General features: G+C 39.1%; 2 protein-coding genes across 2 annotated transcripts; one reads left to right on the plus strand and one right to left on the minus strand.

The window, feature by feature from the left end:
- Positions 1–481: 481 nt before the first annotated feature.
- On the plus strand, positions 482–15,832 carry LOC113152562 (dipeptidyl peptidase 9-like). The gene is made up of 21 exons (XM_026345872.1): positions 482–640; positions 4,783–4,873; positions 5,274–5,518; positions 7,132–7,244; positions 7,519–7,692; positions 8,124–8,292; positions 8,374–8,484; positions 8,587–8,715; positions 9,279–9,340; positions 9,475–9,575; positions 9,657–9,834; positions 10,098–10,257; positions 10,855–10,934; positions 11,253–11,423; positions 11,666–11,801; positions 11,977–12,122; positions 12,715–12,861; positions 12,964–13,116; positions 13,772–13,914; positions 14,159–14,270; positions 14,654–15,832. The coding sequence occupies exons 2-21, from the start codon at positions 4,818–4,820 to the stop codon at positions 14,744–14,746; spliced, it is 2,679 nt and encodes an 892-aa protein (XP_026201657.1). The 5' UTR covers positions 482–640; positions 4,783–4,817; the 3' UTR covers positions 14,747–15,832.
- Positions 15,833–16,940: 1,108 nt separating this feature from the next.
- Positions 16,941–19,876, minus strand: LOC113151347 (angiopoietin-related protein 4-like). Its single transcript, XM_026344296.1, has 7 exons — positions 19,320–19,876; positions 19,058–19,168; positions 18,857–18,944; positions 18,230–18,343; positions 18,008–18,103; positions 17,631–17,912; positions 16,941–17,539 (listed from the first exon to the last, which is right to left on the minus strand). Exons 1-7 carry the CDS (start codon positions 19,803–19,805, stop codon positions 17,358–17,360), a joined length of 1,359 nt encoding a protein of 452 aa, XP_026200081.1. The 5' UTR covers positions 19,806–19,876; the 3' UTR covers positions 16,941–17,357.
- Positions 19,877–27,776: the final 7,900 nt, after the last annotated feature.

A 27,776-nucleotide genomic window follows, 5' to 3' on the forward strand; every position in this document is an offset into this window, starting at 1 on the left:
GGTGGACACAAATGAAAACAGGGTCTCAAGTTTCCTCAGCTTTAAATTCTAGGGAAAAATGTTTTTATTTTTCATTTGGTGAATTTTGTTTACTTTCTGAGCCTTTAAAGTTTGTTTAAAATGGAGATTATGAATATATATATTATACACAAACTGTGCAATTTTTTAAAAAGAGAATTTTGTACTATAAATGTACACTTTGCTTGTTTTTTTATTTAAAGATGTAGACTTCCCTCAGGTGGCTGTTTTGGGTGCATTTTTTGCACTTATGCAAAAAGAAAAAAAGGACAAATTATTACAAAAATAAATGTTTTAAGGATACACTGCTTGTCATGGATGTTTGTATTTGGATATATATATATTTCTAAAGTATACAAAGTAAGTTAAAGGCATGAAAACGAATATAAAATGTGCAGACTAACTTGGCGCATCACATCCGGGTTAAAGGTTGAATTCTTGAAACGTTTGATTCCTCAAGCTAGTTCCGCATTGTTAGCATGTTAGCATTCGGCTACCTGTTCTCTGAAGAGTAGCTAACGGTAGTTGATTTCTGTCTCTCACTCATCCCATAGTCGCTGTTCTCAACACAGGCGTTTCTTCTACAAAGGGGGATAAGTTTCACGGTCTTTGGGCAGAAAGTGTAAGCAAAACACGAATGACTGTTTTACTGTTCTGATTTGACGCATAAATTATGTTTTGGTAGGCTAGCTAAGAAGTCGCTCAACGGGCGGCTAACCTGATAGCATCAAAGCAAAGTAACGACAGTAACAGAGTTTTAACTTCTTATTGTTTAAGAAGGTTTGTCACGATTGATGGACAAAACAGGGACAGATGTTTTAATCTGCATGGAAGCTGTCTGTAGACATTGAGCTTCATTAGTTGATGTGTCATAAAGGAGACGGTGAAACTAGGTTAGTTGTGTGTAATACAAATATTTGCACATAGATGCTAAGAATAATGTGTAACTAACGTCACAAACAGAGATATAACTACTTTTTCTTTAAATCAAATATACCAACAGTCGCTATACATATTCTGATATTTTCAATCTGTAAAATGTTTTTTGTGGGGATCTGTTAGCTGGACAAAACAAGACGATCATAGACTCCTTTTTGATTTTGTATTAGATTAATTTATTTATACTATTTCCCCCTAATTTTATAGAATTAACTATTGTTTAATCGAGGAAATACTCAGAAAAATTGCTAAGTACCAATAAAGTGATGTCACTGTCAGAGCAGAGGGGATTTGTCCATAAATTTCTAAGCTGACTGACATTACCTTAAAAACTATTTTTAATAATCATTTTAATGTTCATGATAAAATATCCAAAAGTAAGTAGTCACTAGAAGAACAGTCGTACAAGCCAGTTTCTGACCTAAATCACCTGAGTCTATTTGTCTGAACATTTTGCTGTGCAGTTAAAAACAGAAACTAAAAGTAGATGCATAAGTAGCACAACTAGAATGTGGGACTTTTCCAATGGTTATTTTAGCCTGTACATAGTTCTGGAAAGTTTATATATTGTTTCACCGTATTGCTGGTGTCTATTTTACAAAAATGCAACTCTTCATCTTTCAGTTGCTTCCAGGCTGTGTCATTACTGAAAACTGATTTTGACCACAGAAAATAAATTATGTAATTATTAAATAACTATAATACATTAGAGTCCATTTACAGTGCCAAGAAAAAGTACAACCTTTTGGAATTTCATAGTTTTCTGCATTAATATGGCATAAAATGTGACATTGTCAGATGTCATATTAACATATATATTATGCCCAAAATAATAACACACTCTGAGAACTACCAGAAAAACCTTATAGTGCTAGTATGTGAACCTCCAAAAGACTGACTGGAGTCAGGTGTCAACATATCTGGAATTCTGTTAAGGAAATTACTTTGGTGTGGACTAGAGCTACTTTGACTGACGAAAACTACTCAGCAGAAGAAGAATTTGTTTAAAAGGAGCTTTCAGAGGATCTACAATGAAGATTTGTTGATTGACATAAAGCTGGAAAGGGTTACAAAGTGATGTCAAAGACTGCAGAAATTCACCAGTCTACAGTTAAACAATCTACAAATGGAGACCCTTTGGGACTGGCTACTCAACCAAGAAGTGAGGGGCCAGTCAAAATAACCCCAGGAGCACAACAAGCACTCAATGAGGTAAAGAAGCAACCCTGAGTGACAGCCAAAGATTTGAAGGCATCATTAGAACTGGAAATATCTGTGTTCACGATTCTACAGTACAGTAAAACATTGAACAAGTCTATGGCAGGACACAACGAAGGAAGCTGCTGATTACTAAGAAGAACATTGCTACAAGGAGCACATTGACACTGTATAGCGGTATGGGCAAAATGTTTTGTGGACTGATGAAACTAGGATTAAACGATTCTGAAAGAACACACAGCACTGCATCTGGCATATAAAGGTCACTGCATATCATCATGAAAACATTATCCCAACCGGAAAGTATGGTGGAGGAAACATCATGATTTGGGCCTCCTTTGCTGCATCAGGCCCTGGCCAGCTTGCAGTGATTGGGGGTGAAGATTAATTTCCAAGTATATCAAACATTCTTCAGGATTACGTAAGAATGTCTGTACGTCAGCTGAAACTCTGTAGAAGTTGAGTGATGCAACAGGACAATGACCCAAAACACACAACAGAATGGCTTCAGAAAAACAGAATCCACCTTTTGAAGTGGCCTAGTCAGAGCCCAGATCTCAACCCAATAGAGATGCTATGGAAGGAGAAGAGAACCACACACGAGACGTCTAAAGATTATGACAGAGCTGAAGCAGTTCTGCAGGAAGAATGGGCTAAAAATCCTTCTGAACAATGTGCAGGTTTAATCCACAGCCACAGGAACTACCTGGTTGAGGTTATTACTGCCAAGAGGGGGTCAATGAATAATTAATTCCAAAACTTCACATAAAGACACAAAATAAATTTTTTGTTATTATTATTTTAGGCACATTATATGTGTTAATACTACTTAGGTGAAGATCAGATCACATTTTATGACAAATGAATGCAGAAAACCATCAATTTCCAAGATGTTTACCTACTTTTTCTTGCCACTGTATGTTACAGATTTTCCCAGTTTGACCAATATCTAGAGAAAATTTGGTGATCTTTTAAAAACAAGGGAATCAAAAGTAGACAGTTCTGTTGTGTCATAGTATATATGCACTGCTAATAAAATGAAGATAACACTTCATCACCAATTCAGTGTTGTGTACTTAGGAATATAAATTTGCCCATTTTGTAAGGGATTGTGAATCAGTTTCACCTGATTTGGTGCCAGTGAAATTGACAACAGCTGGAATGGAGAGGCAAAAATAACTCAACCCCTGAAAAGAGAATGGTTTTTTATGTGGTAGCTACAGTCGAATGCTCTCTTCATATCTTTCCAGACTGATTCTTCTCAAGCTTGTGTTTTGCCTGTGCTCTTGTCGCTAGTGGTAGAATGAGGCACTGGCACGTTGAACAGGTAGTCCAGTTACTCCAAGATGGCACATTTTTATGTGCAGTTTCAAAAGGGTTTGCTGTGTAACCCAGCACAGTCTTAGAGCTTGAAGTAGATACCAGGAGACTGTCCATTACACTAGGAGAGCTGGACAGCAGGTCCAGTATCTGCTCATTTGTATATGGAGGAATGGGACGAACATTGTGAGAGCCCTATAAGGGCCACACCAGACCTTGTTAACCAACGGGAGCCTGAGAGATTATGGGTTAAAATCCTCCATTGTCACACCCTGTGCTGGTGCAGTGGGCCCGGGGTTCCTCCTGGTGTGGGCCAGTGTCTGGTCTATTGTGGGGCATAGTGTGTAGGCAGGTCCTGGATGACCCAGTCATGTATGCCACTGACTGGTTCTCATGTTCCCCTGCCCTAAATTTAATTGAGCACCTATGGGACATTATGTATCAGAGCATCCTATGGACCAAGTACCACCACATACTGTCCAGGAGCTTACTGATGCCCGGATCCTGGTATAGGAGGAAATCCCCCAGGATACCATCAGCTGACTTATCAGGAGCATGTCCAGATGGTGTCAGGAGTTGATACAGGCACGCAAGGACACCCACACACACTTCTGACTCACATCATGAGTTGCTGTGATGAAATTCATGCAACGTTTTTTTACTTTGTGTGTTGTGTTGATGATTTTAGTTTCAACAATTTAGTTTAGTTAACAATTTATAATTTGTCGGAACAATTTATACGATGTACATTAATAAAGATATTTATTATATACTTAAATAATTTTTTCATCTAGCTCCGGTCAGTATAATGCAGAAACATGGCATGTATCCTTCTTATAGATCTGATAGCATGATCAACCTGTGTAGACACAGAAGTTAATTTAGGCTCCAGGCAACATAGCTGCCTCTTATACAGCCTGCAGTAAAATGTGGAGGAACCATGTAACATTTGACATAGTTATGACACAGACGTTGAAGTGTCAGAGTTGAGCAGCTGAGTCACAGACGGTGAGACTCAATATCAGAAACACTCAGCTGAAAGTGTGGTGGTGGTTGACTGGAAAACATCAGCTCCTCGATAAAGCTGCAAAGACATGTCTGCCCTCAGTGAGGCCATCACCTGAGTAACAGCTTCACTGCTCATAGCATGTGAGCTAAAGGCCGGGTCTAGTTTTTTTATACCAATTCTTGTGCATTTAAGTTATTCGTCCGTTAGAGCAGATGCTGCCACGTTTCTTCCCTGTTTCAACTTTTGAGCTCTTACATTTTTAATCTGATATTTTACAGGGTGTTAAGTCTGGTCAGGGGTTGTTGAACAGTTAATGCACAGAGTAAAGAGGCTGAAAATTGAAGACAAAACAGAAGACGGCCAGGAAAGGTAGGCATATTTTCTCTTAATAAAAAAAAAAATTTTAAAAATCCATGTTATTCTCTGAATACTAGAATCTTTAGATTGAACCTATTTTTATTTTAATAGTAACATAAAAAAAATCATTGATGGAGTGAGACTTTTAAAAGGCGACTGATGCTAAGAAAGAACTGTGAAACAGTCGAACATTTTAGTATTTCTCAATATGTTTTTCTGCTTTACTAGACAACTAGATTTTATTATTAGATTAATGTCTGTCAGCAGAACTTTCTTTCAGGTTTTTACCATTAAAAGTGCTAGTGTTCAATCATCGTGTTTAACACTTCATGGACCCTTTCTGCTGCCCTTGCCTCTATTTGTCATGTGGCTGGTGTCTGAGTTACTGATCAGTCTCTGTGCCTGTCCACAGCATCAGGAAGGCACTGGCAGGTATGACCGGGGTCGACGAGCTCTCCGACAGCACAGAAGTGGTGGAGATGGAGGACGTCAATTCCACACAGTTTCAGGTGGAGAAGTATACATGGGACGGCCTGCGGCAGATCATCCACAATAGCCGTAAGAACAGTGGCATAGTTATTAACAAGGCGCCACATGACTTCCAGTTTATCCAGAAGGATGAGGCCAGTCCGCACTCTCACCGCATCTATTATCTTGGTGAGCTGACACAATGTTTTTTTACATACAAAGTGCCTAATAATATTGTTTTCTACACTGACTTTGAAATAAATCTCAGCTCCGATAAGCAGCTGCTAGTTGGTACCGTACATTCAGTCTCTTTGAAGGCTAGCATGCGTCTGTGAAGAATCTGAGGTTACAGCTGGTGAGTCAGTGTTGCCAGCCTGCAGCTGTTTTCAGGCTCATTTGATGTCCAAAGATCTGCAGTGAATCTAGTCATTGTGTGCTGGAGAAAATCAGGAACACTGTTCTGCAGTGTGGGCATCTTTCTGCTTTTATATGTAGCAGCTGTAGTGCACAGAATTTCTGCAAAATGGTTGTTGTTTTTTGCTGCCATGTCTCAAGCAGTTAGTCCTGGTGTGTGATATCATTTCCAAAGCTGTGTCCAGTGGTGGCTGCAAGATCTGTACCTAGTTTTTGACGGTCATGCCGAGACAGCAAGAATTACTGACTTAGTCTGATTTACAAGCTGTTTCAGTTCAACGCACTCAGGGATTTTGCTGCTCAGGCCCCTTTTTTTTTTTCAAAATACTGTGATTGTGTAGATTTGTTGTATTTGTTGAATTCCCAAATATGAAAAACTAAGTTTGATTCATAATGTGGTGATCCAGAATACATTTTATTAAATACTACAGTGCCTATTTGCTGCAGAGCTTTTCCTCTTCAGACGTTTTGAAAAGAGGAAATGTTTCTTTCTAAAATGTCTGTGTTAGGAGTTGTGGTGTCAGTGGTGACTGAATGAAAAGGTTTGTTGCCATTTTGCACCAGTTTTTAACCATCATACTGGGAGAGGAGGAAGCAAAACCAGTTTTGACATGTACCACATTACATTATTATTATCAAGATAGACCAAAATGCAAAGCAGCCACCAGACAGGTTGAGCTTGTGGGATCTCACTTTGCATGCAGCAAACCATTAATCATATTAAGTCAGTCACATAATATGTGCTCGAGGCACATCAGTATTTTTCAGCAGAAATTCTGCTGTGATATCAAGCAGTGTCTTCTTCCCTAGTATACTGCAGTAAACCTATAAGAACCAGGTTACGTAAGGGCATGTTAACACACATGCTGGATCAATTGTGACATATTGTCTATACTCACTCCAAAAACTGCACAGAAACCTCAGTTCAGTTCAGTCATCAACAGTCACCACTGAGGACTTCCTCTATCGTACCAGGATTGAGTTGCACTAACTATTCATGCAACTATTGATGTGTACGAGTGATTTGTTAAATGAATTTGCACAATTAAAGCTCATGATAAGTTTGAGATGATGAACACATTATTAATAGTAATGTCAAAGTCAAGCCTAGTTGAATTTTCCTTCAGGGATTAATAAAGTGTATCTTACTTGGTAGTCCCTGTAACAAACTTAGCAAGTTTCAAATTAAATATGTCCATATTATCCTTCAATGTTCTGCATAGTTCTTCATTGTTCTGCATAGTAAAGACTTACATTACAACCAGACTTATAAATATAGGACTGTACTGAAGAAGAGCTGGGGCAGGTGGCTCCAGCTTAGTTGTGCTACACTACTGCTCTCATCATCAGTGTTTCACAGAGTCTTTTTTTTCTTTCTATTTTTACAGGAATGCCTTACGCCAGCAGGGAAAATGCATTGCTCTACTCAGACATTCCCAAGAAGGTTCGCAAAGATGCCCTGCTGGTTTTGTCATGGAAACAGATGCTGGATCATTTTCAGGTAAGAAGGATTTTTTTTGTCCTTCTGCACCCTGATACACCCTGTTTTTATTTTCAGGGACCACTGGATTGATTGCTCATATAAATACAAATACTTATAGCTCAACAGAGAAGATAAATGACTCTACTCAGTAGCTTGCTGTTGTTTCTTCAATTTAGTATGGTAATGTTTTCCTATCGTTTGTTTTCCATGCCCCGAAAAAACTGTGTTTGACCATGACCTCGGTCGACCAGCATTGTCACGTTGTGTGTCCTCCTGTCACCCCTGACCTCAGGCCAGCCCTCACCACGGGGGTTTCTCTCGAGAAGAGGAGCTGCTACGAGAAAGGAAGCGTTTGGGGGTGTCTGGCATCACAGCTTATGACTATCACCGACCCAGTGGCCTCTTCCTGTTCCAGGCCAACAGCAGTCTGTACTTCTGCCGAGATGGTGGAAACAGCAGCTTTATTGTGAGTTAAAGGGCAGCTAAGTAGGACTTTCACTGCCACACAGCACAGAAGGATTATTACAGACCTGCTTCATTTGATAAAGTAGCTTGTTAGACCAATGCCTTTTCCATCAGTTCCTTAGCCAGAAGATGCACATTTGGGCTTTTTATTGTCACCTGTGGGCCTTGGTTACATCTAATCAATGTGTCGATCCCAGTACATATATTGGGCACAGTTAGAACTGCAACAAACTGTTATCTTTCAAATTTTTTCTTTTAAAAGAAAATTTGTATCATCATTTGTCACAATTCTTAGTATCTCTTTTAAAAGTGTTTTGTAATGGTTTAGTATTTGTTTCTTGTCACTGTGCATTTTTTCCTTTTCTTTACTTCACTGTGCTCACTGAAGAGTTTAACTCAGTTTTAGTTGATTCACTCTGATTTTATGTGCAGACTTCTCCAATGAAACCTGTAGAGATTAAGAGCCAGAGTTCAGGCACACGCATGGACCCCAAGATCTGCCACGGGGACCCAAACTTTATCGGCTTCATCAACAACAACGACATTTGGGTGACCAGCATCGAGACAGGCGAAGAGAGGAGGCTCACCTTCTGCCACAAAGGTCGGGATTGAAGCATGTTTACACCTTGATGCTTACCTAGTGTCTTGAATATTTCCCACATCTTGTTTTTTTTATTTTCAGGTATTAATAATCCGAAAGAAGACCCCAAATCTGCAGGCATAGCCACATTTGTCACACAGGAAGAGTTTGATCGCTTTACTGGATACTGGTGGTCACCAGCCGCTCAACAAGGTGAATATGATGTTGTCACAGTTGACTTAACAAACATTATGAAAGCGAGAGAGAGGTTTGAAAATGATTGTGACACCTTGTTATCGGGTCTATTTCGTTCAGAATCAGATGGCGGTAAGACTCTTCAGATTTTGTATGAGGAGGTGGATGAGTCTGAAGTTGAGATCATTCATGTCCCATCTCCGGCTTTGGAAGAGCGTAAGACAGATACCTACAGATACCCACGTGCAGGTACTGAACAACTCATTTGAATGTTATGAGTTTAGTTTTCTCATTTTGTCTGTTAGCCTTATGTACTGTATATTTTTTTCTTTGGACAAAGAGCAGACCTACTGAACCAAAAACTGTAACTGTAAAACATGTAATCACTGTATAAAAATCCAAATTCACAGATCTGTACTGTCTATAGAGCTGTAACCAATGAGACGATGAATTGATTTGTGAATTTCATCTTCTCTATATATTTTTTCATCTTTTGTTAAGTAAGAAAACCAAACATTTCATAGTTCCAGCTTTCTCTGAGGATTTATTGTTTTTGCTGCCATACATCACAGTAAACTCAATATTATTGGATTTTTTAGACTGTTGGTTAATTTGGCTCAAACTTGATAATTAATTAACAGAATAATATGATTATTGCTTGATAAGGTTTTTTTTTTCTTGTTAGAAATCCCCTAATACTTAACACTTCTGAGGTTTAGTGTACGATTTTGCTCTGCTGTCCTGTTCTGTTTACATTAATATTTGACAAATGTTAATGTTTTGCTAACTAACTCAGTTTTATTTGTTTCTAGGCAGCAAGAATCCTGATATTACTCTCAAATTGGCAGAAATCAGGACAGACAATCACGGCAAAGTGGGTTTTCGTTCATTAGCACAAAACATCTTAATGTTTCTAGTATATTGACACAGCTGCAATGAAGAGAACTTTCTAATAAAAGTTATGAAGATGAGTGGTCAGAGGTAAACATTGCACTTTCTCTACTTCAGATTATCAGCACACAGGAGAAGGAGCTGCCTGTGCCTTTCACTACCCTGTTCCCCTCTGCTGAATACATCACCAGAGCTGGGTGGACAAAGGATGGACGATAGTAAGTTTCTTCTCTTGGAGGAAGATAAAACAGTTGCTCAGTTTCCCACCCTCGACAGCTCTTATTGTCTTTGTGTGTTAGTGCGTGGGCAGTCATGATGGACCGACGGCAACAGCACCTCCAGCTGGTCTTGTTGCCTCCATCGCTCTTCATCCCAGCACATCAGGATGAGGCCAGCCGGCGGAAGAGTCTAGAAGCACTGGGAGATGCCGTCCAGCCCTTCATTATCTATCAAGAGAGCAGTGACATCTGGATCAATGTGAGACCCAACACAAGCTCTGTGTCTGTCTCTGTTAGCTGAAGGTTTCCCCGTTTAGATTCTTCTCATGTGAGATTTGATTTGTGATTTGAAAAAATGTGGTTCCTGTACAAACCGATCTCAGCAAATATTTATTATTATTATTAAGTGATGGTGTTGTGGACTGTTCTCTGCTGCAGTCCCAGTTTATGTTAGGGTTATTGTTAGGGTTAGGGTTACCCTAATTACAGTTTATTACGTTCATCCTTTTGTTTGTCCTACAGGTGCATGACATCTTCTATCCTTTCATCCAAACCAGTGATGATGAGATCACCTTCATCACAGTAAATGAATCAAAAACAGGATTCTGCCACCTGTATAAGATCACATCAGTTCTACAGCGGGGCAGCCATCAATGGGTCAAAGGCTACACTCACTCAGAAGGTAACATCATTATTACAGGCTGATTTTCAAGATTCCCTGTCGAACTGCACACTACAGATGAGATGAGAAAACAAATACTGTAAGAAATAATAAATCAGCACTTAGCATTCACACTGTATAAATTTATCTATAACACACAACTCAAGCATGATTTTAAATAGGTCTTGTCTTTCGGTAATAATTATTTCTGTCTGTTCACTGGAATTATATTTTTTGCCCTTTAAATTAGTTTTACTTTTTGTACTTTGTGACAATTTCAGTTTTAATTTGCAGTGGTTAAACTTTCACAGTTTCTACAGGTTGGTGGCAGCTTACAGGAACAAACTGAATAAATAAGTGCTCAAAAGCTGTTTTGATGGCATGTGATGGTTCAACAGTTTATACTTTATTTCCCTTTAATTCAACCATATTGAAAGATATTTGGAAATGTTATGCTATACAGTACAAAAGCAGTGATAATGTTGTGTGTTTTAAACCATTTATTAAATGCTTGTATAAGACTTATGAATGCTAAATAGAGTGATTTAAAAGAGTTACCAAAGACAACTGATCTTTGATTTGATCCAACTTACATGACCTCTTTACACCTGTCATCAGATGATTTCAAGTGTCCAGTCAAAGAGGAGGTCACAGTAACAAGTGGAGAGTGGGAGGTGCTGGCCAATCACGGAGCGAAGGTAAAGCTCTGCCCACATACATGTGCGTTCAAGGGCAGCTGATGAATGAACCATAGCCAGACACCAGTACACCGTGTTTCAAATATTTTAGACAGACTGGGTCATGTTTACATAAGCCAGTTGTAATCCCTAATATATCAAATGTTAAACAATACATGCACCAATGTACGATCAATAAGGAACATTGAACAAGCTACATACTAAAAGAGATGGGACGAGAAAGAACAAATTCAAATTTGAATAAAACAGACATGAAATAACAGAAACTAGATTTTGAATAAGAGATTCACAAAGTTTTTTTGCTCTGTATTGGTGTAGCGTTCGTCAAGTCCTCAAATTTGGGTGGATGAAGCAGCAAAGCTGGTTTACTTCCAGGGAACCAAAGACTCTCCTTTGGAGCATCACCTGTATGTGGTGAGCTACGACACACCAGGTGAAATCGTCCGACTCACCAAACCTGGGTTTTCCCACAGCTGCTCTGTGAGCCAGGTAATAAAAGACACGCGTGTGTAGTCTAGGCTGGTTCTTCTCTGTTTACTACACAATTAATTTAATTTCAGTGTATTTTATAATGATATAATAGGTTATTTATAATCATCAAATGTACAATATTACCTTCGATAAAAAGAAATTGGTGGCATCTGCCTGTAAAACCCTGCATCCCTTTAAAACTAAGTTGTTAATGAATATGTGATTAACCTACACTTGTATTTTTCTTTTCATCCACACAGACATTTGACATGTTCATCAGTCATTACAGCAGTTTGACCTCCGCACCCTGTGTACACATCTACAAGCTGAACGGCTCAGACAGTGACCCGCTCCACAAGGAGCCGCAGTTCTGGGCGAGCATGATGGAGTCTTCTAGTACTGAAAACAAATACTTTGTTTTTGATGGATGAAATTATAGATTTTTTTCATGCTTTGTTTTGCAGCTGCTAGTTTAAAATGTTAATTTTAATTATACTTTATATGACACACACTCAGTGACTTGACTGTGTTCCTGCTTGACTAATGCTTCTTGTTTCTTCCGTTTTCCCAGGTTACCCATTTGACTACACTCCTCCAGAGATCTTCAGCTTCACAGGAAAGTCGGGCTTCGAGCTGTACGGCATGTTGTATAAACCACACAACCTGGTCCCTGGTAGAAAACATCCCACAGTCATCTTTGTTTATGGCGGCCCCCAGGTTTGACCACATCCTTTTAAAATTCTGTTATGTGTTTAATGACATAGATGCTAAATGAGTATATAAACCCTTTATAAATGGGTCTAACCATGGACACTAATTACATAAGAAATGGTAATTCATTGGAAAGTTCCTTAATTTCTAGATAGTACATAATTAAACTTAGACTATTACCAACATAAACCTTGGTTGACTACAATTGTATCTTCAACAGATAGATGAGTAATAGACGAGGTATTTCTATAAACTGATTGACCTACTTTCTTAGGAAGCTGCATAGTGGAGGTTGTTCTTAGTGTTTTAGCTGTAGTTTCTTTGTATTTATCTCCTCTGACTATTTGTTTCTATAAATCTATGGTCAGTAATAAATCCTTAGCAATTAGGGGACTGTAAAAGGAAGTCCACATAAATGCATCAGTAATTATAATGCAGTAATATAACATGAAATACAATTGGTATGTTTATGTTTGGTAAACCTTTAGTACATTTTTTACATTAGGCAAAACAACAATAGTAAAAAGCCCTGTGTAACGTATTAACCACAACTTGTATTCATTCATTCATTGTATTAATGTAATTTGTTTTCTTGCAGGTGCAGTTAGTAAATAATTCCTTTAAAGGAGTAAAGTATCTGCGGTTGAGCACGTTGGCGTCTCTGGGCTACGTTGTGCTGGTCATCGATGGGCGGGGATCCTGTCAGCGAGGACTCAAGTTTGAAGGAGCTGTGAAAGACAAAATGGTATTTATGACATGAAGTAGAGCAAGCGACTGAGACAAACATTTATGGTGATGAAGAGAGATTTATAAATGGTGAGTGACGTTTGAGTTGCCCTCTGTCCAGGGTCAGGTGGAGATTGAAGACCAGGTGGAGGGTTTACACTACATAGCTGACAAGTACAAGTTTGTGGACCTGACTCGTGTTGCCATCCATGGCTGGTCATACGGAGGCTTCCTCTCTCTAATGGGCCTCATCCACAAACCCGACATCTTCAAGGTGAAAACAACTAATATTTAACATTTTGGGCTAAAATTAAGCACAGTTAAAGGGCACTTACAATAGACTTTAATGCCAAGTGCAGATATTTTTGTCCGAAATTCCTGCCATTATGTGGTCAAGAGTCACAGCTTGATGTCAGTGAGTTGATTTAACATACTGATACAGTATATTGGACTGTTCTCCAATCTCAGGAGATAAATCAATAATTAATGGTTACTTTATACTAATGATGATACTCATTTTATGCTCTCGAATACATCAAAATACTTCTAATCGTTAAACCATCAATTGAAGTCTAGCAGACCTGACATCTCATACATTTCTGTCAGGCCAAACTAAAAATCTGGATTAAATCATGTAGTCTCACATTAAAGTCTGTTTACAGATCCTTCTACAAGAGATGGGGTTAATAGAAAAGTTTACAATTAAAGGGATTAATCCTGTGGAGACCGTTTAGAAACTTTGTTAGTTACCCTTTTTAATCTCATTAAATGCTTTTCAAAAAGTGTTGCTTTGCATTGCAGTTGTCAGATCTGTTGGTGTTACTCTTATGAGCTGTTACAGTCTCATTGTTGAATTACAAAATATTAAACATCAGACTCTGAACTCAATCTGCAATTGCTTCTATTTGACATCCTGTTTTTTTCTTTAGGTTGCTATTGCAGGAGCTCCGGTGACGTTGTGGATGGCCTACGACACAGGATACACAGAGCGGTATTTGGATACGCCTGAAAAAAACCCAGAGGGATACGAAGCTTGTTCTGTCGCCCTTCACGTCAACAAACTCCCAAACGAGTGAGAGCTGCCATTTTAAAGTGAACTGCCTTCTGTGTTTATGCTTATAAGATGAAAGCCTCCTCAATAAGCAGTGTTACACTGTACCATCATTTAGCTATTAGCCATGTCTGCTTTGGTTAATTCTACCAAACAGTAAAAGTAACGTTAGAAGGGTAAACTTTGACACTGCTTTATCCTTTTTCTTAGCTGCAATATTTAAGACACAAAAGAAGTTAATTATCTCTGTTTCTGTTACATGCAGACCCAACAGGTTACTGATCCTGCACGGATTTCTAGATGAGAATGTGCACTTTTTCCATACTAACTTCCTGGTGTCTCAAATCATTCGGGCTGGGAAACCGTACAACCTGCAGGTTGGAGGATCTACTTATATCTACTGTTCATATGTGTCCTATTTTAGACTGTTATATAAATGTGATTGTGCATGGGTTCAGTTAACTTCCTAAAACTTTAATTGCAGGCATTTTCTCCTTTTACTGTCTTTACAACATTGAATGATCACTATTAAGATTTCACAGTCATTTTTTGCATTTTTTTAAATTTACGTATTAATATTTGTATCATTAAAGTTAATACTGATGTTGAGTTAGTTTTTTTTTTAGAAAGAGTCAAGCGAAAGTGCTGCACTATGTTCTCAAATGTTGTGAACAATGTGAATTAAAAATATTAAGGTTAGAAACTGTGTTTGTGAACTGTGTAGGACTGAATTATGAGTTGTGGTTTTCTGTTTTTCCAGGTTTATCCCAATGAGCGACACAGCATCCGATGTCCAGAGTCTGGAGAACATTATGAGATTATGCTGCTGCACTTCCTCCAGCAGAACCTCTGATAAGCCTTTCTACACACTGATCCTTGCTCACTCTCTGCCCTCTTGCCCACCTCTCCTTGTCTCCTTCACATTTCCCCATTCATTTAAACCTGCATCTTCTTCTCTGAAACATTTTATTACATGGATCCAAGCTATGCCAAACCTCGTCACACCTCAACAGTTAGGCGTCTGTCTTCAAGGTGCTGCAGTGTTGTAGCGTCAATAAATCATTACAGGATCAATATTCGGATGTCAGAATAATTACTGTAAATAAACAGCATTTTACAGTAGAAATCTGTAAACAATCTGTTCGCCCATAACAAACAACAAAGGCTGAAGCTTTTTCATTGAGATTCCAGTGACGACAGACGAGGATTAAAAAAGCAGATTAAGAAAAACACCAAATCTATATGTGAGTATTATTAATTAATTATGAACCTTTTAACAGCAAAAGAAAAAGTGGACCGTCCCATCTGGTTTTCGGAAACAAATGTGAGTTTCTTTTGTGCCATTCCTTCTTTGTGTATTTGGGACGTTTCCTGCTTCTGTGAACAAACACTGGATGGAGATTATGAACATAAAGCTCTATAAGAGCAAACAAACAAGCTCTTAACCCCGTTTGTCATTCGTTGCCTTGTTTTTGTTTTGAAGCTGTGCTCTCGTGTGTGAGTGAGTGTCGGTAACGTTTTATGTAGTTTACCACATCTACAAGAAAAGGCAAAAAAAGAATTATGTGTTATTAAAAACATTTTTATGGATTCTTATTCATTCAAAAATGATGGATTATGTAGCGATCTGTTGTCTCCTGCTTTGGTTTTCCGAGAGCTTCTCTTTCTTCTGCTGCTGAGGACTTTTGCACTTCTTACAAACTTGCCTTGGTGCCAACAAACTGAACTACGTTATGACGTTTGACACAGCTGTTGGCAGTCTGAGGTGCCTTGCAAGAGCTTAAGAGCGCCTGCTCATATAGTATAAATCAGGGAACCTGAGGACCTATGACAATAAAATGCCTTGTTACATGTGTGTCTGATGACCATTTGTACGATGAGCTACTATGACCTGTACACAGTGCTATCATACTGAGGAAATAAACAGAAGTTAACAATCTCTCTTTGAGAGTCTTGTTACCAAATTATGTTTGTTGCTTTAAAAACTCGTCATTAAATTAATTTGTAAGCCTTTTAAACATTGGTAAGACACTGAGTTAAGGCTCATTACATTTGTAACTGTAGCTCTAAAACGATTCTGATTTATTCATGTGAAGCATGAAACATCTTTATTTAAATACAGTTTACAGATTCATCTGCAGGGTCACACATGATATTTGATTGTCTGCAGCAGCTCAGACAGAAATTACCCAGAAGTAACTCACTATCAACACTTACTAAAACAGCAATTATTAGTTAATACACTAATAACACACAAGATTCAAAAGGAGAAATCGGCTTGTAACAGACTTCCATATTTTTTAATTCATGAGCGTCTGACACAGACAAAAGCCACGTAAATATTATTTATGTAGCCTAAAATCATAAATTAAGCTGAGACGATTAAAATGTGTAAAATAATAATAATATTTATAATAATAACCTTGATACAGCCCATTTATGTCCTGTAAACTTAGGAGGACAAAGCATCTGACTCTAAAGGCAGAACACAGAGACAGCAGAATGATTTAATATGCAGATTGTTTTATCTCTAACAGCCACTGTCACAAATACATTTAGCATTTTACACTGTAGCTCTTTTCAAATACTCAAGAGTTTGCTGATGTTTCTTCGTATTACTCACACATCTGTGTTTTTTAATAATTTTCCCAGCAGGGAGCAGTGTTGTGAAACACATCATTGTTCATGCACTGAAACTCTTGACATATGAAAACTAAATAGCTGCAAACTACTCCAACACTTACTGATTATTATTAATCTCAGTAGTTAATGTTGTTTAAATGTTGGTTTGTCGAAACATTTCACATTTTGTACATGATTTCTGCAGGTTTGTAATTGATTAATCGCACCAGCTCATCACTCTCTGTTAGTTTACAGATTATATGGTTCCTTCCAGAAAATGTAAAAATTCGAATTTGCAGACCTGCAAAATTAAATGTGAGTTGCTTTCTACTACGCCAACACCAATAATAGAATAATAGAGATAAATATTTCACATTATTACAGTTTACAATTTAATTAATAATTTAATTACTTCAAATGCACAGTCACAGTGTGGTTTACACAGAGACAACAGTTTGTTTCATTTACATTTTAAAAATTTATTTTCATCCCCTTCATACAAAATGTTTAAAGTATAGAAATGAGAAGAAACTGCACACAGTTTATGTACAACATGATAAAACACATTAAACAAATGTTACAAAACAGGATGAACACATAAGCCCCTTATAAAGGGAATAATGGAACAGCCAATATGACTGAAAGTCCTCTGAGACGATAGTTTTCATATGGCATGGCATAGAAATATTGAATGATCCTGTGCATCAGGAGAGATCATTAATGTTTTATTATAGAAAACACAATGACTTCAGTCCTTTTTAAATTAAAACGCTCCAGTTCTCTCTGCTTTTTAAATAACTAGTCCTCTGCTCGGTCCTTTCTGAGACACACTGATGACGAGCTTATTGCTTTATTGTTGCGGGTGCAATCTTCAGAACAGTGCTCTTCACTGAGTAGTTTTGTCCCTTCGAGGACGTCCAAAATATCACTTGTCTTCTGAACTGCTGTCTCCTGAGCAGGCCCGGCCTTCTGGGATATCTGCCGTTGAGGTTTGCCTCACCGCAGCTGCTGAACCACCAACCACCTGTAACATAAAGAGAATTTATGGTTTGTTAAAGACGGCCACAGACTTTTAGATTCATTCGAAATCCTCGGCTTGAAAAAAACATTCGCACCTGAGAGCAGCCGAGCACAGTTGACGTCAGCAGCAAGGTCGTTGTCACTGTCGGCGGTGGAGAAGGGGACACCGGAGGCTCCAGTGCTCATGATTTCCTCCTGAACCCCAGATGACGAGTCCTGCTCCGCATGAAGAGCAAACTTCTGCTCCTCTCCATCAAGCTGGAATTGATAACGAGCTTCCTGCTTCTCTCCTGCCTGATCTGAGATCTCCACCTGCAGGATGTACTGGCCTTGTTTGGAGAGAGAGTGGATGTTCTCCAAGCCCAACCAGAACTCACCTACAGGACGAGAAACATAAAGAGGACTTTAGTGTCTCAGGACATAGCAATGCAGCTTTTTTTTAAATAAAACATTGTTGGTAAATGGCTCTCACCGTTCAGGCTGCCGAAGCCTTTCTTATAGCTCTCCCACTGCTGATTAAAGTTTTGGGATCCGTCCTGACGTTTCTGGATGACGGTCCAGCCACCTTCTGCAACGAGCAGAGAGAGGAAACTTTGAGCTTTCAAGTTTCTCAATGGAGCTTTCAGCCGTGTAACGCTGTTGTTGACTAATTAAAACCAGAAGACTTGGTTGGCACAGTTCCTGTCTGACTCACCTGAAGTCATTTCACAGAGCACGTTGAAGGGCTGGGAGCCCTCAGGCTGGATTGCATAGACACCGTTGGCTCGTTGCCCTTGAGCAAACAGATCATGACAGTCTCTGGCCAAACCTAAGAAAACCAGATAACAGAAAAACCTGATAAGAAAACTGAGGATTTTAATGACCTAGTTAAATACTGTTAGATAACTTTATGTGCTAAGTCTTTCTCTTCATGTCACTTCCTTTACTGCATAGTTCTACATTTTCTGTCCTATAAACACACAGTACAGTAGGTGTGTTTGAGGAGCTGCTGTCCTCATTATTCCTGATCTTTGGACTGGCCTATGAGCCGCTCTGCCAAGAAATATTGTAATCGCAGGTGCAAAGGTAGATCTTTTTTTCTTCCTATGTCACTTTAGGACACATCAGTTCACATCAGCGTTTCTGCATTGTCGCGGCTGCGTGCCGCGTGAATGCCCTTTGTTGCTGACTAATTAAATCTGACATTTCCTTTCCTCATTTTACATTATGTGTCACGTCTGTGTCTGTGGGTGTCCTGGGTGTGTTGGGTTAACAAGGATGATTAAAGGATGACTTGTTTTGTTTGGACCTCAAATTTTTCCCAAATAGTTTGCTGTCTTACCTAATGTGGCTGTGCTCTGATCTGGCTCTCCCCTCAGCGCTGTCTCCTCGTCTCTCCGTCTGTGTGATTTGACTCTTTTGTGCGCGACCTGAAGGAATCACAGATCTGGTTAAAACACTATTAAACAAGTAAAACCCGCCCAGTGATTGAAGTTACAGCAGCTGTATATTGGCTGGATTTTAGCCCATATAAAGAACTCACCTTGCTCTGCAGCGCCTGCAGGTGCAGATTCTGCTTCTCTAGTTTGTCTTGTTGCTGCTTGATTTTCTCCACCAGCTGGTCAATGCGTCTGCCCTGAGCTGCCACCAGCCTCTGAAAACAGCAGGACAATAAACCATCTCATTCATCATTATTGTGTATTGTCATTCGCCTTTATCAGATGGAAAAATGGTGATGTAGGTCCTATATAATTGATCTTGATCTTATTACACTGAAATAAAAACAAAGCAGCGTCTTGTCTCACCTGGATAAATGAGGCTCCTGAGGGATCGCTGTCGTTGCTGTCCAGTGCTGGCTCTGTGAGCACTTCCTCCACCTTCTCCTCCAGTTTGCCCATCCTGGAGTGGATGTCCTCGTTCTGTTTCTTCACCTCTTCCACCCTCACCCTCACTTGCTCAGCCAGCTCTGCAGCCATCTTCTCCCGCTCGTCCATCTCCTCACGTCTGGCCTTCAGAGCTTCATTCTGCTCCTGCTGCCTCCTCTGCAGTTCAGCCATCGTGCCATTCAAGGCTTTCAGTTTGATGTTCACATCTCTCATCTGGGCTTTAGTCTTGTCTACGTGCTCCTTCAGACCCTGGCCCAGCTGCAGGAGGCCATGAGCCACCACGTTTACATCATCCCAGGAGACGTGTTTGTCCCGGCCCGATGCAGGCTTCCTGTCAGAGGGGAAACCGGCACCAGCATGGACCAAAATGATCAAGAGAAGGATGAGAAGCTGTGGCATCTTCATCTTTGTGTCTGCTGTGAGTCCGCTTCAGTAAGAACACTGATGTCTCTCTGTCTGTTGTGTGCAGCTGAAGGGCATTGTGAGGCTTTTATAACAGTGCTGCAGCAGAGGTTCCCCTCTGATTGGCTACTAGAATGTGGAGGAGGGCGGTGGAGGCGTGGAAAGTCTTTCACAGTTGTAATCCTTATGAGGACTTGACCATGATGCAATGAGAAGTCTGCATTACTAGTTAAACACACACTGATACGGGGACATGACATGCAGAGTTATTTTTAAAACTCAAACTGAGGTTTAACACAGATGCACAATTTTGCATCAGAATTCTTTTCAGTTCATAATAATTTTAATAATAATAAAATCATTTAATTTGCAACATAAATTGCTCTCCACATCTGTATTTTAACGGCTTATTTTGTTAATATTCCAAGGTGGGACAATTACTAATAGTTGTTTTTATAACTGATTCATCTGCTGCTTATTTTCTTTTTTAGTAAATTTATTGTTTTGTCTTTAAGAAACTCACAAAACAGTGAGAAATGCTCGGACAAACCTCCCTAGATGATGTCCAAACCCACAAAACATTTAAGTTCTAATGTATTTTATCACCTGGAACTATTAAATTTAGTCTTTTTGATTAACTAATTTATCACAGAAATAGTTTTTTTTTTTTTTTTGTTCCAATCAGTTGACCAATTCTAGCAGATCCCTCTCTCCAGTGTGTAATAGAATAATCCACAAGCTCAAAGGTCTGTTCAGCTGCAGTTCACAGGGTTTATTTGATTATATTCTGGTTACATAAATTCAATTTATAATGAAGTGTACAGCCAACTTTACCATGCATTCTTAATCCCTAAAAAAATCCACAATGTACATAGCAAAACTTAATATGTAGGCATTTTCTGTCATTATAAATGGATTCGTGCGGCCCGTTCTGGTAGATTTGTACTGTAAATCTGCTGAATATTGTTTATAATCACACAGAGGAGCGGACTGGTTGCTATGTGTCTCCAGCGTGAATCATAAATGTTGGAGACCCTGCAGAGTCAGTGTGAGAAGTAGGGGAAAGTTCAAGCCTCAAGCCTTTTTACACACTCATTCCTGACAAAATCCAACAATCACACACACTCCCACACACATACCCAGACATGAGGCACGTGGTGTACTGATGAGGTACAGATGACATGCCAAACACTGAAAAGCACACATGGCTCTGATAGATTCTACCCAGGAAGCATTTTAAGGGAAAATTTAAGCTTTTCTTCTCAAGTGAATGGAAAAATTAACTCTTAACTGTGAGTGAGACTAAAAAGGGAACTTGAAATCAGTATAAAACGAGTCAGTTTGTACCAAATGACAACAACATCTACAATCAGTTTTAGTTGAGTTCTATTGTTGATCAAAACCAATTTGATGACGTTACTTTGGTCATTTTAGGGAAATCTTACACTATTGTGACATTTTACAAGCGAAATGATCATTTCATCAAAATAATAGTTGGCAAAATATTTAACAGCAGCTCAACACCACATGAACAGGAATAATATTTGACCTGATAGTGGAAACGACGTTTATTACAATTAGCTCAGAGGGAAAAAGTAATGCTTTTACAAAAAAAGATATTTTACTCTGATCTATCCACAGAGACATGCTGCTTAATTACAGCAAATGTCAACAAAAGAAAAGGTCAATGAGTTTAGTGTTGGACTCTAGTAACTTGGTAACACCCCACTGTGTTGTTATATTTAAATAATAATGTTTCAACACTTTAGAAACTAAAACTGAAACGAACTCAAACCTCCAATCGTCATCTCCTCAACTATTCACTGACTCATCACAAAAAGCTAAAGTTGAAAGCTAAGAGCAAGTGGCAGCATCTTAGATCAGCTGAGACGATTAGTGCGAAATGAAAAATGCGTAAGAGCTCAAAATGAAACCAGACGGCCAAAGAGGAACTTTATTTGCTTAGCATCTAACACAGTTACAAAGTACAGTCAGATAAACTGAACTAAAACTAACATTGACACACGTCTGAAATATGAACTGATTTCACGTTTGTGTTCCTAATATAGCTTCTGGACTTTTACACATTCGAGTGCTTTATATAATCATTATTCATGCTGTAGAGGTCTGAGCTCTCCACAGACTTTACCCCGTAGCTATCAGGGGACTTTTCCCTTTTGACATCATGAGACTGAACTGGGAACACTGGTAGTTTCTGGGAGCAGTGCACGTATCTGTTGCTGCTCTTCTGCACGTATGTTGAAACATCCTGCTCCGAGCTGACGTGAGGCAGAGCATTGTGTGTGAGGCGGTTTCAGCTGGAAGAGGCGGGGTTCCCTACTCGCTCACTTGAGTCAGAACACATTGTTCGACTTGTAGATGAGGTTGTGGTTGGACTCGACAGCCTGGATGTGCGTGTCGTGGGTCAGTTGCAGTAAAAGCTGTGTTCTGTAAATTGGAGTAACGCTACTAATAAAATGCTGACATCTGCAGAACTGTTGTCACATGATTAAAGACGCTGGAGCTGAAAGAACTAAATCCTAGAGTCCCGATGTCCTGGATTTGAAAATGAGGCTTCACTTTGGCAGATTGTTGAAATATTTTTCACCACAGGCTGCTAAGTTGAAAATGAATAGCAAAACTTTACGTGCAGTCTGTGACTGATGATGCTCATTTATTGATTTGATGTTTTTTTGGTCAGTGAGTAAAATACTGTAAAAATCCAAATCTCAGCTCAAGGATGAAGAGACACTTTACTGTCCTTTCTCCTGTTATCCAGTTAACATGACATGTTCACCCTGATGCACAAACTTTAGTAGGGATGAGGTTAACGTGGATGGTCGGGGTCAAACAAAGCCGAGGACTTTCAACAGAGAACAGAGACCAGAGTTCGACTCCAGTGTGAACAACAGTTTATTCAGCCACAGTGTTATTCTGGTTTGAGTCTCGTGAGTGTGGTGTCCCCGGATCACCTTGAGGGGATTGTGTCCACTTGGACTTAAGCATGAACTGATTTTGGTCAAAGGTCGGCGACACTGTGACCTCATGTCTGTCCCATTTCTATTAATGCAATAGCTCACGAGCGCGTGGAGGAAATGTCTGGCACAAACATCCATTTGAGCTCATCAATGAACTGATTAGAAGATGTACTGTTCTGTATATCTAGACTCATGCATGTAAACTGAAACCTGGCACACAACTGAGACCTGTACAAAAAATTAAAGCTGCACCGATGAATATTTCAATAGAAACAGTGCATAAAATTCTCATGTATAATGTGAAAGTCGTCACTCATGATGGAAATCCCACATTATGTTACACTTTATATACAGCACATTTTAAAGACTTTTAAATAATAATAAAAAATGAACAAAAGAAAACAAACATCTTCTGCTTCTGAATGTGTGATTTGAATGGTCCTCCGTCATCACAGAGGCGGATGACACTGACGGGCAGATATGTAATAAGATGATAATATTGTTCCTAAACGTCAGACTATGCGTTATCTAAAGACGGACTTCATTTCTGATAATTTGGAAAGATTCCTGAATTGTTTATAAACCTCGAGGGCACTGTAACTGTGCCGTTTTACACCAACACAACAGCCCATCCCATCTGCACATGTACAGTACATGAGCGTCCGCGATGCAGCGAGGTGGTGGGGGTAGATGGTGTTTTTAGGAACCAGTGGGTTAGTGTGTGAAAGGTGAGGGTGTTGTCACGTGTCTGGTGTGTTGCATCAGCCTCTTAGGGGCAGAAAATAAACTCCAGCTCTGTTTTGCATCAGACATGCACAGCTGGAGAGCAAAGGCGAACCTGCCAGAAAGCTCCGCAAGTGCTGTCGCTGGGTCAGACGTGTTTTTTTAAATAGTTATTTATATCGTGAGCTTTAACCTTCAGTTTGAGTAGAAAATCAGTCATGTGAAGTAGCAAAGACGAGACATTCACCCAATTAACCGATGAGGGAAATTCAATAATGAGCATAAAAATGAAAGACTTGAGTTTGATTTGATTTCTGCAGCCGATGCTTTGATTTGTAATATTTACATCTGAGACTTATGAAACTATCCTGACTGTTCCTCCTGTGATTCCTCTAATCTTTGCGTGTGTTGATGATTATCTTCTATCTAATGTAATTCAGCTATACAGTAATTGTTTGTTTTGTTTCCCAAAGCTGTAACGCAGTCGCATTATGAACTTTGATTTTAGATCAGTGTGTTTATTTGTGGGGACACAGTAGACACGTAGCATCATTCTTGATGTGTCTTTATAAATCTGTTTACTTCAGTGTTGTCATATACAGTTCACTGTAATTCACTGCCTTCTGGTGGAGATTTGAATTTGAAGAGTCTAACCCCTCATAACACTGAAACAGCAAAGTGTCTTTCAAAATTAAAAACAGTCGGCCTCTCTAATAAATACCTTAAATCTTGTTTTGTTAAAAAATATTACTTAGACTGTACAGGACAAAAATGGTACAGAATAGTACAGTACTTAGTATTTTACACTTACGCTATTATATTTATTATATTTACACTAAAAACAGCCTGTATGCTTTTCTCATCTAACTAAAATGTAGGTTTGCATTATTTTACAGTACATATACATTCGTTTTGTTCATAAACTAGAAATACAACGCTTATGTTTACTTGAATTACATCTAATTTGTGTCTAATTTAGCCACTTGCTGAAGCTAATTAGTGATTTTTGTATTTATCTGAGTTTTGAAAAGCGTCATCAGCTTTCTAAGAAATACTGTAAATTTACCGTATTTACTTTATGTTTCAAACTGTGGATGTAATTTCCTCAACTGTGGTTCAGCTCCTGCTTTTGTTAACATATAAGGGAGGCTGCTGAGTCCATTTGGCAGAACAGAGAAGTGTGTGAAAGGTGGCTCTTTGCAGCTCCATGTTGATGTCATGGGGGTTCATTAAAAGCAGCTGTTTATACACAATTCAGCGGTTGATACGCCGTCCATTCACTTCCATCACACCGACCTTTTACCCAGATTCCACACAGCATCTGTATCCTCGTGTTCCCCCTCACTGTGGGACCTGTTGCCTTTTCTGTTTTCTTTTTTTTTCACTACGCAGCTCTGCAGCGTGCACTTTAACCTACAAAGCAGTGTTGTGTCCCCCGTGGTCGACGCTCTGTGATCAAAGAGAGCAACAGAGGTGGAAGCCTGTGAGCCAGAGGTCGGCCGTGTAATGAGCTTTTATGGCTACTGTAAAGCACTTAGTATGTAAAGTTTGAGGTGATTAAACCAGTTCCTGAAGTGAAAATAATAATAAGTGAGGTTCATCGCCGTCTGTCGCAGTGTCTCATTGAGTTACTGTAAAGCTACCACACCAAGAAGAATCATATGGTAACACCTTGATAACTGTAAACATAAATGTGAGTAGTTACTGAGGAATAAATGAGGAACACCTCAGGAATGACGGGATGATTAACAAGTACAGGTCCTGAATAACTAGAAAGACCTGTAATAAATAATGATGAGCCTGTGACAAACTATAATAACAACTCATTAGTTAGTGATTAGTTCATGGGTATCTGTGAAATCCGCTTTCTTCGAGTGTTTGTACCTGTTGTGAACAGTCACATTTAAAAGCCGCCATGGAGAGGACCTGATAACAGTTTGATTAGACGTACATTTTCAGATCAACCTTAATCAATTTCATCTCAGTGTTTGTAAACATGAAGTAACAGAAAGGGCCGGGTAGAAAATGAACAAAAGGACATTCGACATTTGCTCAATCTGCTGCTCATCTGCACACTTCAGTAATAATGGTGTAAAGAGGGCGTGAATATTTGGTTTGTTGATTTTGAAAAGCAGAAATGTTCTGAATTCTGATGTTGAGAGGATGCGGTGGAGGGTTTGGTGGGTTTCCAGCACTGTTTGACCGTCCAACAACCACAGTTAGAGCATTCTGACATGTTTAGTTTTGCTCCTGGAGCCGTTGCCAGTGTACAGCCAAGCAAGTGGACGCGTTGTTTCTGTTCCCCATTCCAATAAACAGCAGACGTTTTTAGAACAGAGGTTGTGTTTGTGTGAAGAAAACGTCTTTTTGCACCCTTACATGGTTCCTCCCAGTGTGACGTCTTGGCCTTACATCATGTCTAAACAGGAATGTTGTGGAAGCAACACTGTGTTTGTGATTCTCCTCTAGGTTGTAGGTAAGTCGCTGCTAGTGGAACTCTTGACTCTGATCTTTGCCCACCACGTCAGTAAAACAAATAACAGAGTTTATTTAACATTTCTAAAATGGCATTTTGTACGTTTTGAAAATTCATACCGGCACCTAGTTTCAACATAAACAACAATAAGAAATGAAAGTGCAACTATCATCACCGCATCATCAAGTCTAAATTCACTTTAAACCAAACTTTTTTTACTATGTAGTTGCCTGAAATATAAATAACTTTACCCTCTGGTCTATTTCTGAAAATAAAACCTCAGTTGATCTTTTGTGTGGCATTAACCTCTGTTTCGGGCCAGACGTCTGTTTACTCACGTGGGGCTTCAGCAGTTCACTGCACTGCACCCTCCATCCCTTCACTGACTCCCTTTGTTCTCCTCGGCCTTGACCTCTGCTGAGAGACAGGTCATGTTGCACTCTTACACAGTTCACCTTTTACCCAGAAACCCAGCAGGAAAGCCCTGGGCGTGTTCAAATGAAGAGAAGAAACAAGCACACGTTCAACACACATGACTGTCTTTGGAGCCACGTGTACACGGACACATTTCTGTGGGATTCTGGATTCTCACTCAGCAATTTTAGTTTAATATAGTTGATTGAGGGAGAATTAAGCTCTTATGTAAACAATCAATGAACTAATAGATTTATCTTTTTACTTTTTGTTATCAGAAGTGTTCTGTCCTCTGATTGGCTCTTTGCTTTATCTCATAATATTGATGTTCTGAGTTTTTAAGAGTTTTATCAGTGTAGCAGTCGAATGTTGAATCCGTTCATCCATCATAAGTCGTCTCACTGAGAGGATTGATAAAAAAAACAAGCTGCTGTTTATTTTTAGTGTTTTTTATTGTAGCCTCGTTGACAGATATTCTCATTATGAAGTAGTTAAGATAACACAAAAACAATTTTTTCCTACACCTAACTAAGCTGCGTCTCTTACAAAACCTTAACCACACATACTTATGTTACAGTGATGAGGAAAGTCTGGTGGATCTCAGCCCAACTCAGGGTGCTGCATCCAGGGAAAAAACATTTTTCCATTAGCTACAGCAAACTCTTAGTTTTTATGGTCTTTGTGGAAAATGAAAACGTGTTCCTTGATATTTTTTTTTTCTAGGAGAAATGAGCAACAAGTTCCAGCTGTTAGACGTTGAAACCTTTGTGAATTCATCAAAGTAAAAAACATTGTGAGTGTGATTTTAATTCTGTTTCCTGTTTGTATTGAATTTAAATTGAAATGATCATAAAATTCTTAAAGATTTTTTATTAATTCAGCTGTTTACTTGACTAATATTGTCCAGATCCCCCTCTCCCACCAAAACAGCTCTGACCTGTTGAGACATGAACTTCAGCAGCTGAGTTTCATGACTGATTCACCATCGGACTGTTCTTTCCAGGTAGTGACCACTGCATACCAGAAACCACCCACCTGACCTGCTATGACCATCACAATTTGGCTTCCCACCCTTCAACAGGTCCCATAGTGATGAGATAATGATTGTTATTCAGTGGTTGTGGGTGATTGCTGTAAATATGTTCAGATTTTGACACTTGGTTATAAGAAAATAGTTTCAAAAATCAGTCAGACAATAGAGGCCTGAGCAATACAGACAATGGTTTGTTCTTTAATTGAACGTATAATGAACAGGTTACATACGAGCCTAGTTTTATACCTGTTTTAAATTGTTTTTTCTGAAGCTAAATAAGGAGCTCATTTCCTTCCTTGGAGGCCTTGAGACCAATGCAAATGTGTTTATGACTTCTTCCTGTTTGGCTG

The sequence above is a fragment of the Anabas testudineus genome, chromosome 4 (genome assembly GCF_900324465.2).
Source record: "Anabas testudineus chromosome 4, fAnaTes1.2, whole genome shotgun sequence".
NCBI classification, from domain to species: domain Eukaryota; kingdom Metazoa; phylum Chordata; class Actinopteri; order Anabantiformes; family Anabantidae; genus Anabas; species Anabas testudineus.